At 37.5% G+C, this 14,308-nt stretch overlaps 1 protein-coding gene across 4 annotated transcripts in view; it reads left to right on the forward strand.

Annotated features, from left to right (window-relative positions):
- LOC107701019 (arf-GAP with SH3 domain, ANK repeat and PH domain-containing protein 1-like) overlaps positions 1 to 14,308 on the forward strand; it is a 48,957-nt gene that overhangs the window by 4,473 nt on the left and 30,176 nt on the right. For all 4 annotated transcript variants that reach the window (XM_016502919.1, XM_016502921.1, XM_016502920.1 and 1 more), the window contains exon 2: positions 13,304 to 13,376. In XM_016502919.1, coding sequence (XP_016358405.1) covers positions 13,304 to 13,376 — 73 coding nt within the window. The remainder of the gene's footprint in view (positions 1 to 13,303; positions 13,377 to 14,308) is intronic.

A 14,308-nucleotide genomic window follows, 5' to 3' on the forward strand; every position in this document is an offset into this window, starting at 1 on the left:
ACATGTATTTACTATAGGAGTATCAGTAAATTATGCATAATTACAAGAAACTAACCTTAAACCAAACTCTGTAGTAAGTACATGTTATTAAGTAATACTAATTGTATAATTACTCTGTAACAAACACCTTAAAATAAAGTGTCTTAAAATAAAGGGTAAATCTTTCTAATTTTTCTCTTGCCTCATCTTCCATCTTCTGTTTATTTTTTTTACTGAACTCATTCTGGGATTTCCTTCTCCACAAAAAGTGTGCATTTAATGCCTTAAATCCTGCCTCTCTAGACAACTCACTAGGTTTTGGAACAGACCAGCTGTCTACGGCAAACAGTTTCAAATGTATTTTATATGTTCGTTCATCAGACATTCAAATGTCTGGAATTTTATTACAGAAGCACATTCTGTACTAATTTGAAAATGCCTTGTATAGCCTTGAGAGCAATACATGTAAATATGGGAAATTCAGCTTCTCTCACTGTAGTACATTTATGTTTTTTTTTGTATATCTATGCCCTGGTTTTACGTGTATATTCATGCATTTGGCAGATGTTTTTATCTAAAGTGACTTACATTGCATTTGAGGTATACATTTTATCAAACCTTAGTGTTGCTAGCACCATGTTCTTTTGTTTGAACTACAGGAGTGCTCAAACAGTATGTTTTTGTTCTTAGGATATAAAATAACACACCTCAACTCTCCAACCATTAATATGACTGTATTGTATCTCCACACATTAAATGTGTGGTCTTATACATTTTCACTAATGATGCTCCGATCAGGATTTTTGCAGCCGATACCGATGACATGATGACATTTCTTGTCATGGTGATCGGCCGATACCGATGCTGATTCTGATGCTTCAAGCTTTATATAGACTGTTTCATCAGGCGGACGCGCCTGGCCCGAAGTTAACTTCTGGTCTGTGTTTGTTTATCAGTCTGGCTATGGCGCCGGTGTTCTGACAAATAATGCTACCTATCAGATTATGCTACCAACACTGTATTTATCCTACTGTAAGGGTAGCTCTACTACTAAATTTATTTAAAAATGGCTATCCCTGTACAACTATGATCAGCTGTTCCTTCATCTTGACTGAGCTTTCAATGTTGTAACGGGAAAGGATGAAGCTGATTGGTTGGTGCTTGTCACATGACCCGCGGTGCACTTGCGGCATTCTGAAAAGTTGAAATGTTTTCATCTCGATGCGGCGCGGAAGCGCCTGGAAAAAATTAGCTTCCATTATGAGCGCGCCTGCCACACGTCTTCATTTGAAATAACGAACTTGAGCGCGCAAAAGACGCTATATGTGAACGGCCCCTAAAAGAGTATATTTTCTAAATGTCCTCTGGGCCAGAAGTGCCCATGGTTGAAGAAACACCCACTTACCATGGTACATATCTGTAAGGGGGATTTAGGCAGCAAACTTATTTTGCTTTTCCTATATTCTGATTATTTGCGGGTGGGTCGCGGATGGGTAAAATAAATCATAAATTATGCAAATATTAACAAAAAAATTTTTTGGAAGTTGCAGTGACAGAAACGGTGACATTCCAGATAAAGTTTGAAATGACACCCCACAAAAGACTATTTTTGCAGCGCGGAGAGCCGCGTCAGAAACGTGCCGCAGCTGGCTGATAAACACAAGCACTGACTAGAGCGGCCGCGATCAGCTCAGGTTCCCGTGGAGCCGTAACGCACCGCAGACGTGTGCAGTGAGGTGCAGATCAGCTCTAACTTCACTGAATCTGCTGTTAAAAATGAACCATCCATTCATCATATCATCATGCAAAACATACAGGACAAATAGCAAATTTTTCATTGTTTCTCGAAACGTCATAGCATTTCCACACTGGCGATGACATGACTGCGGCGCCAAATCATTTATGTCCCCACGCATCATGTACGTCGTCACGCGTTGACGTCATCAAATTGCGATCGGTTCGTGAGATCGGCCAAGTTAGTGAGTACCGATCGAGTCATAAAATGTGATTATCGGCCGATACCGATCTCCGGCCAATTGATTGGAGCATCCTAATTTTCACCATCCTTCGCTCCATTTTGTCCACAACACCTTTGCCCTAATACTGCATTCCATACAAAGCCTCTCCATCTTGATAATGGTTTCCATGGCACTGTGCTCGTACATTCTCATCATGAAGACCAGATGGCAAGGTAGATGTATAGACTGCCTTATCGACAAGCTGCTGGCAAGCATACTCATAGACAGTTTTTTTTTTACTCAATTTCTCTTTGCAATTTCCATTTTTTCCAGGCAATATTTATGGTGATATCAGAAATGATCAGTCACAGCTTTGTCGTGGGAGCTTGCATGGAAACTCGCTTCTTGTTTATTGCTTGTTTTATTTTATACAGAACAATCTAGTGAAGAGATTGTCTGTTTTGGCCCAGCATGGATTAATGCCACATTGATAATCCTTTTGGCTAAAAAAATAAAAATGTCCCTGAGTGCTTAAGGGAGAAGTCCCCAGTGACTGATACTGCAGTTAGTGCTTTATTTACATGGGCATATAATAAATCGCTTGCACAGAGATGTGCAGTAATATTCTGCACTGCAGCAAAACCCATCCAACTATTGACCGAATTCACTCATTTGATGCCTGAGGTGGAGCTTAAAGTAAGGGAACCATAGACAAAACAGGACAGAAACTTGGATAATTTATGGTCTTTTGTGTTTAGGATGAGAACAGAATGATCAGTTGAATGTTTTTAGTCAAACTTGTCTTCAGTAGTCTGACTCTGTGGGCTAAATGGGTCAGTGGAATACCTCCTTAACATCACACTGACGCTCATGTAAACCCACTGCTTAGTCATTCCTGTCTCTAGAACCAAATAAATATGAATAAAAGATGCCCACCCATCTCACCATTTGCTCATAATATGCTCCATTGTTTGCATTGCAGCTCCAAGCAAATAAAACAAGGAGTCACAACTTATTGAGTACAATAGTTTTCTCTTTAATAATTGTTGACTTTTTATTTTTATTTATTTATTTTCTATTTTTCTATTCTTTTGTCATTTTGGGTACCATTTTGTGTAGTTTTAACTCCAAGCAGAGATTACAACAGTATTAAGAAATATCATTGCTTTTTATTGATGGCTCTGAAAACAATGAGTATATTTGCCTACACAAAAGACCACATGCTAACAGATCACCATACAAATGTGATTATGATTTTAAAGCTTTTATTTTTTTTTTTCCAAACCATTTTTAACTTTTTTTGTTATTGTGGGCATCTGCAGGTTTGGCACTTGTTTGCCTTTTGTTTTTGTTTTTTTCTGTGTATAATTAATTCATACATTATAGTGCCTGCATAGAGTAGTCATGGGAACAACGATAAATCGCTCTAGTGACCTATTTTATGGCAGACCTGATCTGCAACCATTGATCTGTGGCCAGATGGGAAATCAGAGGATTTGCACCACATTTGGTTGCCTTGAAATTCCTGGTGCATGAGATGTATGGGATTGTACAGTTTGATGTTTTGGTGCAGAACAGATTTTAATTTTTCACAGCATTATGTTTTCAGGAGAAGACTGATCTGTTAAATCTGCTTCTTTTAATGTGAATTTACATTTATTCATTTAGCAGATGCTTTTATCAAAATCAAAGTTCAAAACAATTTAATTATCCTCCTGGTGTTATTTCAGTTGAATTAGAATTTAGCCTTGAAGAATGGTTATACTAATTACCTTATACAAATCGATACAAAGCAAGATTACAGCATCGGCACCAACTTGAGTGGTGATAAAGTATAGCTTCCTTTTTATAACACAGCAACAAATGTGTTATAGCAGGGAAATCACTTACTATTGTGGCTCTCTGGAATTCTTGATTCTGATTTGTCAGTTCTGTGGTCAATGAGTGGATTCAGTTGCTCACTTCCATTTGGACTGACACTTAATGCTGGTTTACTCCAAGAAAGATAACTACATTAGCATCCACACCAATGCACAATAATGTTATGTTTATTATTGTTACGGGGCGACAGGGACGAGAGGTGTGCGGATCCATATGCAAGACTTTTATTTAGAGGCGTGGTCATGAAACAGGCAAGGGTCAGACAACAACACTGGTACAACACAGGCAAGACAAAAGAGTATTCCTAGGGCAAGCGTGGGTCTTCGATCGGCAAACGTAATCCAGAGGGCGAGGCAAACGGGTAATCCAAAACATGCAATAATCCAGGCAAGGTGCAAAACATAGTCCAAACGACAAGACGAGAGAAATCTAAGACAGGCAGATAATCAGGTAACAGGTAATCAAAAGACAAGACTAGACTAGACTGGGAACTATGAACTAGAAACTAGGGCAGAAAACTGTCTCCGTAATGTAGCTATCACTGGGAAAGCGATAAGCGCTAAACAATACTCGGCAGTGAAGAAGAGGAAGTCCATGGTTTATGTAGGGTGTTTGATTGGTGGCAGCTGTGTGTGTAATCAGTGCAATGGATGATGGGAAATGTAGTCCGGGGTAGGGCTGTGCGATTTGGGGGAAAATATCAAATTGCGATTTTTTTTGACAGATATTGAGATTGCGATTAATCCCACTCTGTCTCTCTCCCGTCCCGCGGTCTTTTTTTAATTTTTTTTAATGGTGGGTGTTTACGCAGTTGGCTAGAGCAGTGCTGATTGGGTAGAACTGAGGTGCGCTTACTCTTGCCCAGGGCAAGTAAGATTGCAACTCAAGGCTGGCAGTCATGCATATGCTCTGGAACAGAGTAATATCGCATCCACATCGCAGGCTTTGCGATTAGGAAATCGCAACGTCTCAAATCGCGATTTCGATTCGATTTGATTAATCGCACAGCCCTAGTCCGGGGTGACATGCAACAGTTTGTGTAGTGTGAGAGTCAATGTAATTGGAAGGCAACATCTGGTGGCGAGCAGACGGAAAACCACGGACCGGATTCGTGACGATTATAAACACATGCTGCAATTATGTCGTCTGCTTCTTTAAATGCTCAAGCTCAAGTTGGGTGGATTCTGATTGGCTCTCAATGTTTTTATCATTCATCAGCTGGAAAAAAACTTTCTGAAAGTGATTCCAACAATATCGTTCTTCTTTGTCACTATTGTTGTGGTGTGGACTATTCTCATAGAGTTAGAACCATTATTAAAACTTTATTAAAGTTATTGTTATGGTTGTCCTTGGTTTGAAAGGGCCTATAGCATCGTTGCAGCTTGCAGAACACATAAAGAGGAAGTCAAAGCACTTTTACAGGAATTGATTCAAAATTTTAAATAAATGTCAACATCTTACACTTAGCTTAATCACTTATGAGTGTTTGTCTGGAGGTTATGTCATTATCAGTCAGAAGAAGCGCTCTCTGTAGCAGTCTGTGATTACTGAACAGTGGCTGCTTAGTGTTAGTCAGCAGAATAATAGTGCTGCTGCTGTTGGCTCTGTGATTGTGCTGTGTGCCTGTCATTTGAGAATTGTCCCAGGCCGAGCTCAGCTGGATGGTTATACAAGTACATGCAACAGCTGAGGGAGAGACAGCATGCCGCATCTCGTGTCCTTGCGTTGAGGTCACCAGATGCACTCTCAGGCATGGACAAATTGTCTTTTTCACCGGCCTTCAGGGCTAACCAACCCCTCTGTCAACAAAAGCCACCCTACTCTGACTGGCACTGCTAATGCTAAAAATATATAGTTTTAGGAACAGCATTAGTAGAAGACCATTTTAGTTTTGGGTTTAGGTATTTGTGGAGGAAGACCTTGATTGATTTATTTACCTTTGTCTTCCTCATGTGACCTTATAGATCAACACGAATGTTGTTTGGGTAAACCAGTTTTATTTTGGGAATTCCAGGCTTTTGGAAAAGATTGCATATAGTTGGTTCTTCAAGTAGAAGTGTAGTTTGATGGGAAGTCCTCTGGAAAAAATTTCCTTTGGAATTTTTTACATCTTTTCTCCACCCTGATCTGAAGACGACAGTTTACAGTTGGCCAGATGAGGGTCATGCAAGTGGATGACAGGAAAAAGTCATTCATTACGTCATTCGTTAAAGTTACTCTACTATTCAAAAGATTGGTGTCATTTGAAAGAAATGAATAAATTTATTCAGCAAGATTTCATTAAATTAGATAAAAAATTCTATTTCAAATGAATGTTCTTTTGAACGTACTATTCATCAAACAAACCTGAGAAATTGTATTAAAGTTTCTGCAAGAATATTAAGCAGCACAACTATTTTCAACATTGATAATAATAAGAAACATTTCTTGAGCACGAAATCAGCATAAGAATGATCAAGGATCATGTGACACTGAAGACTGAAGTAATGGCTGATGAAAATTCAGCTTTGCCATCACAGGAATCAATTACTTATTTCAAAGTATATTAATATATAAAGCAGTTATTTAAAATTGTAATAATATTTCACAATGTTACTTTATGCTTGATCAAGTTAGTGCAGCCAATGTTTGGCAAAAACATGAAAACAGCTTCTGAATGTTGCATGTTGGGATTTACAAAAATGAACTTTATAAAAGTTTCTTTCATATACTTTCATATAAAAGGTCATCAGGTAAATAAATATTTAATGACATACCATCGAATTCTTAAAAATAAAAAGTAAAAAAAAAGACATCCATGTGCTTTCATTTTTCAATAATTCAGTGGTTAGTTTTACAAAATTTGCTTAATTTAAATGTAAAAATACGTATCAACTGATATGTCTAGTATTGAGCGAAACTGCTAATTTACGAAATCTTTAATATGGGCTGGTAATGAATATGTCACGCAGTGCAACATCTGTCAGATTTCAGAGTTTTCTCCCTGTATTTTAAAAAACGTTGACCCCAGTGTTTCTTTTAGAGTCCCACGAGAGTTTCCACCTGGCTCTCTCTGTATGGTCTTTGTGTCAGTATGTTTACATGTGTGTGTCTGTGTTTTATTAATCAGACTTGGACAGAACATGGAATCCTCAGAACCAAAGGCATACTTAGCATTCTGCGTGAGTATCAGGGGCCCATTGCCATGGATATGAACCAAAACAGACCATAATTTACACAATGACCTGTTCTTTTCATTTTAGAGCCACTGATTCAAATCAGTGCCAGTGCTGAAGTGGTGCATGCCAGGCCTGTGGGTGTTCGGTGGTTTAGCGATCGGGGTGTTGACTTCGTGTAATGTTTCCATTGCGTTTCTCCCGGTCATTTGCATCTTTTTATTCCACAGTTATTGTAATAAAAACAAACAGAATAAAGTTGGATCACCCTGGGCCTGCAGTTCTGACTCATAAACCCCATGAATCTTTGGCCTGAGTTCTTTCCCTTGCCTCTCCACAGTCCCAGTCAAGTCTGCTGGCTTTGGCTTGGCAGCGAGAAGTAATTCCTTAAGGAGTTCATGTTTCTTGTGGCTGATAGCTGGTGCAGGTCTCTCCTGACCTAAATGTGCACATGGCAGTATGTTCAAGTCCTGGAAAAGTTTTCTAGTAAAAGACCTTTTTGGCAGGCTGTATAGAGAGTGTCTTTTCTTGCTTGGCAGGCCTGTGTTGGTCTTCTCGATTGGCTACCTTGATAAAGTCCAATATCGATCTGGTTGTTCGTAGTGTGAATCTAATGGATTGTGGTTGCTTTGAGGGGCAGTAAAAGTGTATTATAGCATGGTTTTTCCACCAGTATCTTGTTTCTGAGGGACCTACAGCTTTGAGATTTGTCTAGATGAATGGTGCGTGGGGTTGGGTCGTTTCTTCAGTTTATTGTTTCCTTCTTTTTTGCCCCGGCCAAAAACATTATTTGACGGGTTTTGAGATATTGACATGAAAGGTGGTTTCAATTTAGGCTGGGATTACTGAGCACTCCAGGAAGAGAGCCAAGGGCTCAGTGATGCCCATCGGTTGAGTGGGTGAACAGAAGGTCATGGTTTGTTGTGAGTATTGTAGACTAGTATTAGCACGTTACTGCAGTCTATCCTGTCATAAAGAGGCAAATTTCTTAGTCATGGAAGGACAAAGTAGTACTTTATTGAGAGTGTCATATTGTTATGGTGCCAGTTGTTGCATTTGTTCTCAATAGGACACTTACTTTTCTGTCTGTACAATAATTATAGTGCTGTATTTCATTTTTGGTCTCTCTTCAGGATCCAGATGGTGTTGAACTAACAGAAACACATAAAATTCAAGTAGCCGATTGACCATAAAGGAAATAGCTAGTTCACTCAAAAATGACATTTCTGGCACTGTTTACTCACCTTCATGTCGTTTTGTATGACTCTCCTTCCTCAATGGAACACAGAAGGTGCATTTTTTTAAAGAATATCTGGTCAGCTCTTTTCAATTTGATGTAAGTGGAATTTTGGCTACTGTATATAAATCTGTACTTGTAAATTATCTTATTTTATGGATAATGTCAATTGTATAAAGCAGCTAAATTTTACTTAAAGGGTTAGTTCACCCAAAAATGAAAATTAGCCCATAAATTACTCACCCTCAATGCATCCTAGGTGTATATGACTTTCTTCTTTCAGACGAATCCAGTCGGAGTTATATAAAAAATTGTCTTTGATCTTTCAAGCTGTTTAATGCCACTCAGCGGGTGTTGCATTGCTTCAGCCCAAAAGAAGTGAAATATAAAGCGCCCATCCATAAAAAAAAGTGTCTCACACGGCTCTGGGGGGTGAACAAAACGTAATAATCACTGTAATCTAGCTTGCACCAACAGTTGTACACAGAAGCAGCTCTGGGATATGAGGTCAGCGCTGCGCATGCGCCGGTGAGTCTCGTGAAAACCAACGTTTGTTAACAGTTGATCTCTCCCCTGCGCTTCCGCGTGCGTCACTTCTGAGCGGCACATGCGCAAAGCCGACCTGATACGTCATCCACCCGGAGCTGCTTCCGTTTACAACAGTGAGCGCAAGCTAGATTAAATTGATTATTACGTTTTAAATATGGTTATTTTTCTTACAAAAGTAAGAAAAGACTTTGTTCACCCCCCGGAGCAGTGTGAGACACTTTTTTTATGGATGGGAGCTTTTTATTTTACTTCTTTTGGACTGAAGCAATGCAACACACGCTGACTGGCAATAAACAGCTTGAAAGATCAAAGACTATTTTTAATATAGCTCCGACTGGATTCGTCTGAAAGAAGAATGTCATATACACCTAGGATGCATTGAGGGTGAGTAATTTATGGGCTAATTTTCATTTTTGGGTGAACTAACCCTTTAAGGTGGTTAAATCTCATAAGGTTGAGAGATTATCCAGATCATAATAGTCATAATAGTCACATAAATGTCACAGGCTGAGCTTTACCGTCTCTGCAATGCTCAGATTCACTGTTCTGTTCACTGTGGTCACACCTAATAGTCTACAAGACCATTTGAGGATAGACTGTTGTACTTAGTTGTGTAATGATATTATCCTCTTGGTCATACATCAGAAGACTGATACTTCACGCTTACAGGGTAAATTAATTAGTACATATTACCGTTCAAAAATTTGGGGTCAGTACACTTGTTTTATTTTATTTTTTTAGAAAAGAAATTAATTATTTTATTCAGCAAGGATGCATTAAAGGGATAGTTCACCCAAAAATGAAAATGATCCCATAATTTACTCACCCTTAAGCCATCCTAGGTATGACTTACTTCTTTCAGACGAATACAATCGGAGTTATATTAAAAAATGTCCTGGCTCTTCCAAGCTTTTTAATGGCAGTGAATGGTGGTTGCGATTTTAAAGCACAAAAAAGTGCGTCCATCCATCATAAAAAGTCTTCTCATCAGACCTTACTCTACGCCTACATCCTACGCTGGAATGCCACTCTCTCGTGAACGTGCATACAACAGTTAGCAGAAGCTAGAGATTGTAGTTCATAATTTTTTAAATATGGATATATTTCTTACACAATTGCATCGCTTCACTTCAGAAGGCCATGTGGAGTACTTGTAATGATGGATGGACGCACTTTTTTGGGCTTCAAGATCTCGACCACCATTAACTGCCATTATAAAGCTTGGAAAAGACAGGATAATTTTAATATAACTCCGGTTGTACTCGTCTGATAGAAGAAAGTCATATACACCTAGGATGGCTTGAGGGTGAGTAAATCATGGGGTAATTTTCATTTTTGGGTGAACTATCCCTTTAAATTGATCAAAAAAATGTTACAATCTTTTTTTTTTTTTTATCAAATAAATGCCGTTCTTTTTAATTTTTCATCTTTTCTTATTTCTATTCATCAGGAATCCTGTAAAAAATGTAGTAATAAGAATGATTTCTGAAGGATCATGTAACACTGAAGACTGGAGTAATGATGCAGAAAATTCAGCTTTGCTATCACAGAAATAAATTATGTTTTAAAACATTAAAATAGAAAATAGATATTTTCAATTTTAATAATATTTCACAATCTTGATTAAATAAATGCTGCCTTGGTCAGCAAAAGAAACTTCTTTCAAAAATGAAAAATGATCACTATCAAATATCGACATTGCATGCTGCTAACACATGCAATGTTTAGTTAGACTTTGTGGAAATGGTTTGACAGTTGCCTTTTAAATGTTTGATTGTGGTGCTGCCTGCTAAGTGCATTACTGAAAATGATTTTCTGTTTGCTTTTACAAACGATATAATGGTTTGTAAATGCTTGTTTCCAATTACAGTGTTTCCCAAAGTTCCTTTAAATCCTGGTATATAGCTACAGGATGTTGTAGCTCATAACAATTAAATAACAATGGAAATGACCGGGGATGAAAAAAGCTCTGAAGAGTTTCGACCTGACGAGTCTGTGTCGCTCTGGACCACAGTGGGCAGTCCCATTTTGGTGTAACAATGTCCAAACATAGCTGCAAGAAAATGAGACAATGTTTTTTTTTTTGTCTTTTTTGAGGGGGTTCGCTTTGGTACTGCTGCTGCAGGGTGTCTGCTAATTATCATTTGATATCAAACAAAAACAAACAATATTAACTTAAACCAAAGCTAAAGTATTAAAGTGTATTTACTGATTAAATTACACAACATGAAGAAATAGGTAAGATTTTTAAAATTGTTTTGTGAAAGATGTGTCTTATGCTCACCAAGGTTTCATTTATTTAAACAAAAATACAGTAAAAATAGTAATATTGTGATCATTTAAAACAATTTAAAATAACGTTAATTAAAGTTAATTATTTCTATTGAAATGTATTTTAAAATGTAATGAATTCTTGTGATAGCAAAGCTACAGCAGCCACTATTCTGGTATGATCCTACAGAAGCCATTCTAATATGCTGATTTGCTGCTCAAGAAAACAGTTTTTTGGAAACTGTGATAAGTTTTTTTTTTGTGAATAGAAAGTTTATTTAGAAAAATAAAAAACAAAAATAGAAACAGCATTTATTTGAAATAGAAACTTCTAAAACATCTTTACTGTCACTTTTAATTGTATGAATCAATTAAATATGTACTTGCTAAATAGCAGTATTATTATTATTATTATTATTATATTTTTTCTTAAATCTTACTGATTTCAGGTAAGAGTAGCATACATCTATCACTCATGAATAATGATTATTTTAAATACTTCACAGTTCATGATAAAGTATGTAAATGCATTCATTTGGTAGTAAATTGATATGTACAGTATCAATATTCAACAAGGCCTTTGAAAATGTTGAAGACTCCTTTCCCCTGTACTTTTTATTTTCAGAGAGCTGATGTAGAAAAATAAAAAACGAAAATAGAAACAGCATTTATTTGAAATAGAAACTTCTAAAACATCTTTACTGTCACTTTTAATTGAATGAATCAATTAAATATGTACTTGCTAAATAGCAGTATTATTATTATTATTATATTTTTTCTTAAATCTTACTGATTTCAGGTAAGAGTAGCATACATCTATCACTCATGAATAATGATTATTTTAAATACTTCACAGTTCATGATAAAGTATGTAAATGCATTCATTTGGTAGTAAATTGATATGTACAGTATCAATATTCAACAAGGCCTTTGAAAATGTTGAAGACTCCTTTCCCCTGTACTTTTTATTTTCAGAGAGCTGATGTGAATGTTGAGGGATTTGCTTTGAAAATTGTGACCTTAAGCTCTCTCTTTCTCATTAATCACCATTGCAGGACTTCTTTAAAGGCACCACGGAATATTTGTGGGTATGTTTGGGTGTGTGTGTGTGTTTGGGTGGGGTGTGTTTGTGTTGGTAGCTGTGGCTGTTAGGACACACATCTGTTAGCTACCAGCTGAAACAGAGCACATGTATGCATTATGAATGGCAAAGCCTGTTGTTCATGTTCAATGAATGCACTGAATCTGCTTTCCATGACTAACAAATTCAATTAGTAAAATACATTGTTTTGCCAGAAGTGTTTTCTTTTCAGCTTATTCCCATGATAACAAGTTAATTGCTCTGAGTCAGTTTGCCTATATTCCGTAAACTTGCATAATTTCCCTTTCATCCAGAGAGACGCACATGTGATACAATCAAGGAGGGAGGAGGGACACAAGCTCAAAGCATGTAAAAGAGTAAAGCAAAGAATTCACATTTCCCAGTAGTTCATATATGGTTCCTTTCTTTTAAAGACAGAAACAAATAGGTAAAAGGTCACTGGGCTGCTTGGAGGAAACCGGATTCGTTGACAACCTGTTGTTTACTGTTATTTATCAAAATATTTTAAGAGATTTCCATGAGCTGAGACACTCAAGTCAAGTCAAGTCAAGTCAAGTCTGCGCCTCAACTGTGTTCACTACGCTCTCAGTTTCACAGCGGTTTTGATTTTTGAAATGATATCCACACTGACAATGAAGTGTGGTCGAGGGGTTCTCCCCGTCCATGTGCTGCCGCGGTTGCTAGGAAACTACATGTCAAGGGTCTGTCACTGGTATGTTGACTTGTGTACCTATTATCCATCAAATTTAGCCACTCCAGGCTGTCTTTTCTGAGGAGATCTTGCCTAATGTTGATTCAGTTTATTAGTTAGCTGAATTACTTTTAATCAGTATCACTTTTAATGTTTAAATATGCAATTTTCAAGGGTCAAGGGTATAAGCTGCTATTCTGTTCCTCTAGTTCTAAATTTGGTCTCAGGGAATATCTGACATTTTCCCCACCTGTTGGCCCAAATGAGTATTGGAAATGCCTCCAAGCCTCGGCATCTCCTGTGTTGTTATGGTTACATTGTGATTATGAGATTCCCAATGTTTAGTTTTGCCCCTTGAGGTGTGGCCGGTGATGCAGTTCCTCTGGAATTCAAGATCATGAATCATAAATGAATCACAGACCTTTTTTAGCTGTGTTTTATAACCATCCTCTTCTCTTCTCTTTTTGCCTGGCTCTCCAGGCTTTGGACCAGGACCGAAATGCTTTACAAAAGGTCAAGAAATCCGTCAAAGCAATCTACAACTCGGGTCAAGGTGAGTTTTGACCCAGCTATTCAACAGTAATTCTGGAAATATTAAAATATGATTCAAAATTTCCAGTTACTTTTTGATAAAATGTGTGCCTGTAAAAAAAAAAAAAAGGTCAAAGTGATTTTCAACTTGTTTAATTGACAAATTCCTGTTGAAGTACTACTCTAACCAACAATCCTGAAGTGAGAAGTCACGGTTACCATGGAAACGTGAATTGCCATAGCACTTAGTTTTCGCAGGCTCCTTGCTACCGTCTCTTCCCCCATTCCATAGAGAAACTCAAATGCTTACATGCCCTCTAGGGTAAATCAGCATGAAAGGTCAGGAAATCCTCCAGACCATCTAATGAGTGTGACATTGTGGTTTTTGGCTCATCCAGTCCCTTCTCTGCCCTTTATCAGCTTGTAACTCAATGTCATTCCTCTCATATTGGCCAAGCACACAGTCCAGATGCCAAATATCAGAGGATGTTTGATCAAGGCTTCATAATGCCTAATATTTACACTCAGGCATCTCTGGTGGTTCTGAAATTGACAAAGACATTGACATATGCAAGGTTGGGATCAAGGTTGGAGATTGAGAACCAAACAGTGTGTTGATATAAGTATATTTAGCACTCTAAAACAGGAAAGACAAATGTGTTCTGCTGCTGTGTGTCCTAAAGATGGGTCACATTAGACGACTAGACTATAAAATTATTTAAAAAACTACAAAAGATGCTAAAAGCAGTGCTACAGCCATACACATTCAGACAGACGTCTTTGAGTCTTGTGCTGTTTGATCAGCAACCTTGTTATGAATTTATTAAAATTAAAGGGTCAACCTTTTAACACACAAAAGTCTTAAGAACTGCATTTGACTGTGGTCAAAAGCAGCCTAATTATACAGGGCCTCCAGTCAAGTAATGAATAAACAATTCCAGAAATTATGATTAT

This window comes from Sinocyclocheilus anshuiensis, unplaced genomic scaffold, assembly GCF_001515605.1.
Source record: "Sinocyclocheilus anshuiensis isolate Anshui unplaced genomic scaffold, SAMN03320099.WGS_v1.1 scaffold1143, whole genome shotgun sequence".
NCBI classification, from domain to species: Eukaryota; Metazoa; Chordata; class Actinopteri; order Cypriniformes; family Cyprinidae; genus Sinocyclocheilus; species Sinocyclocheilus anshuiensis.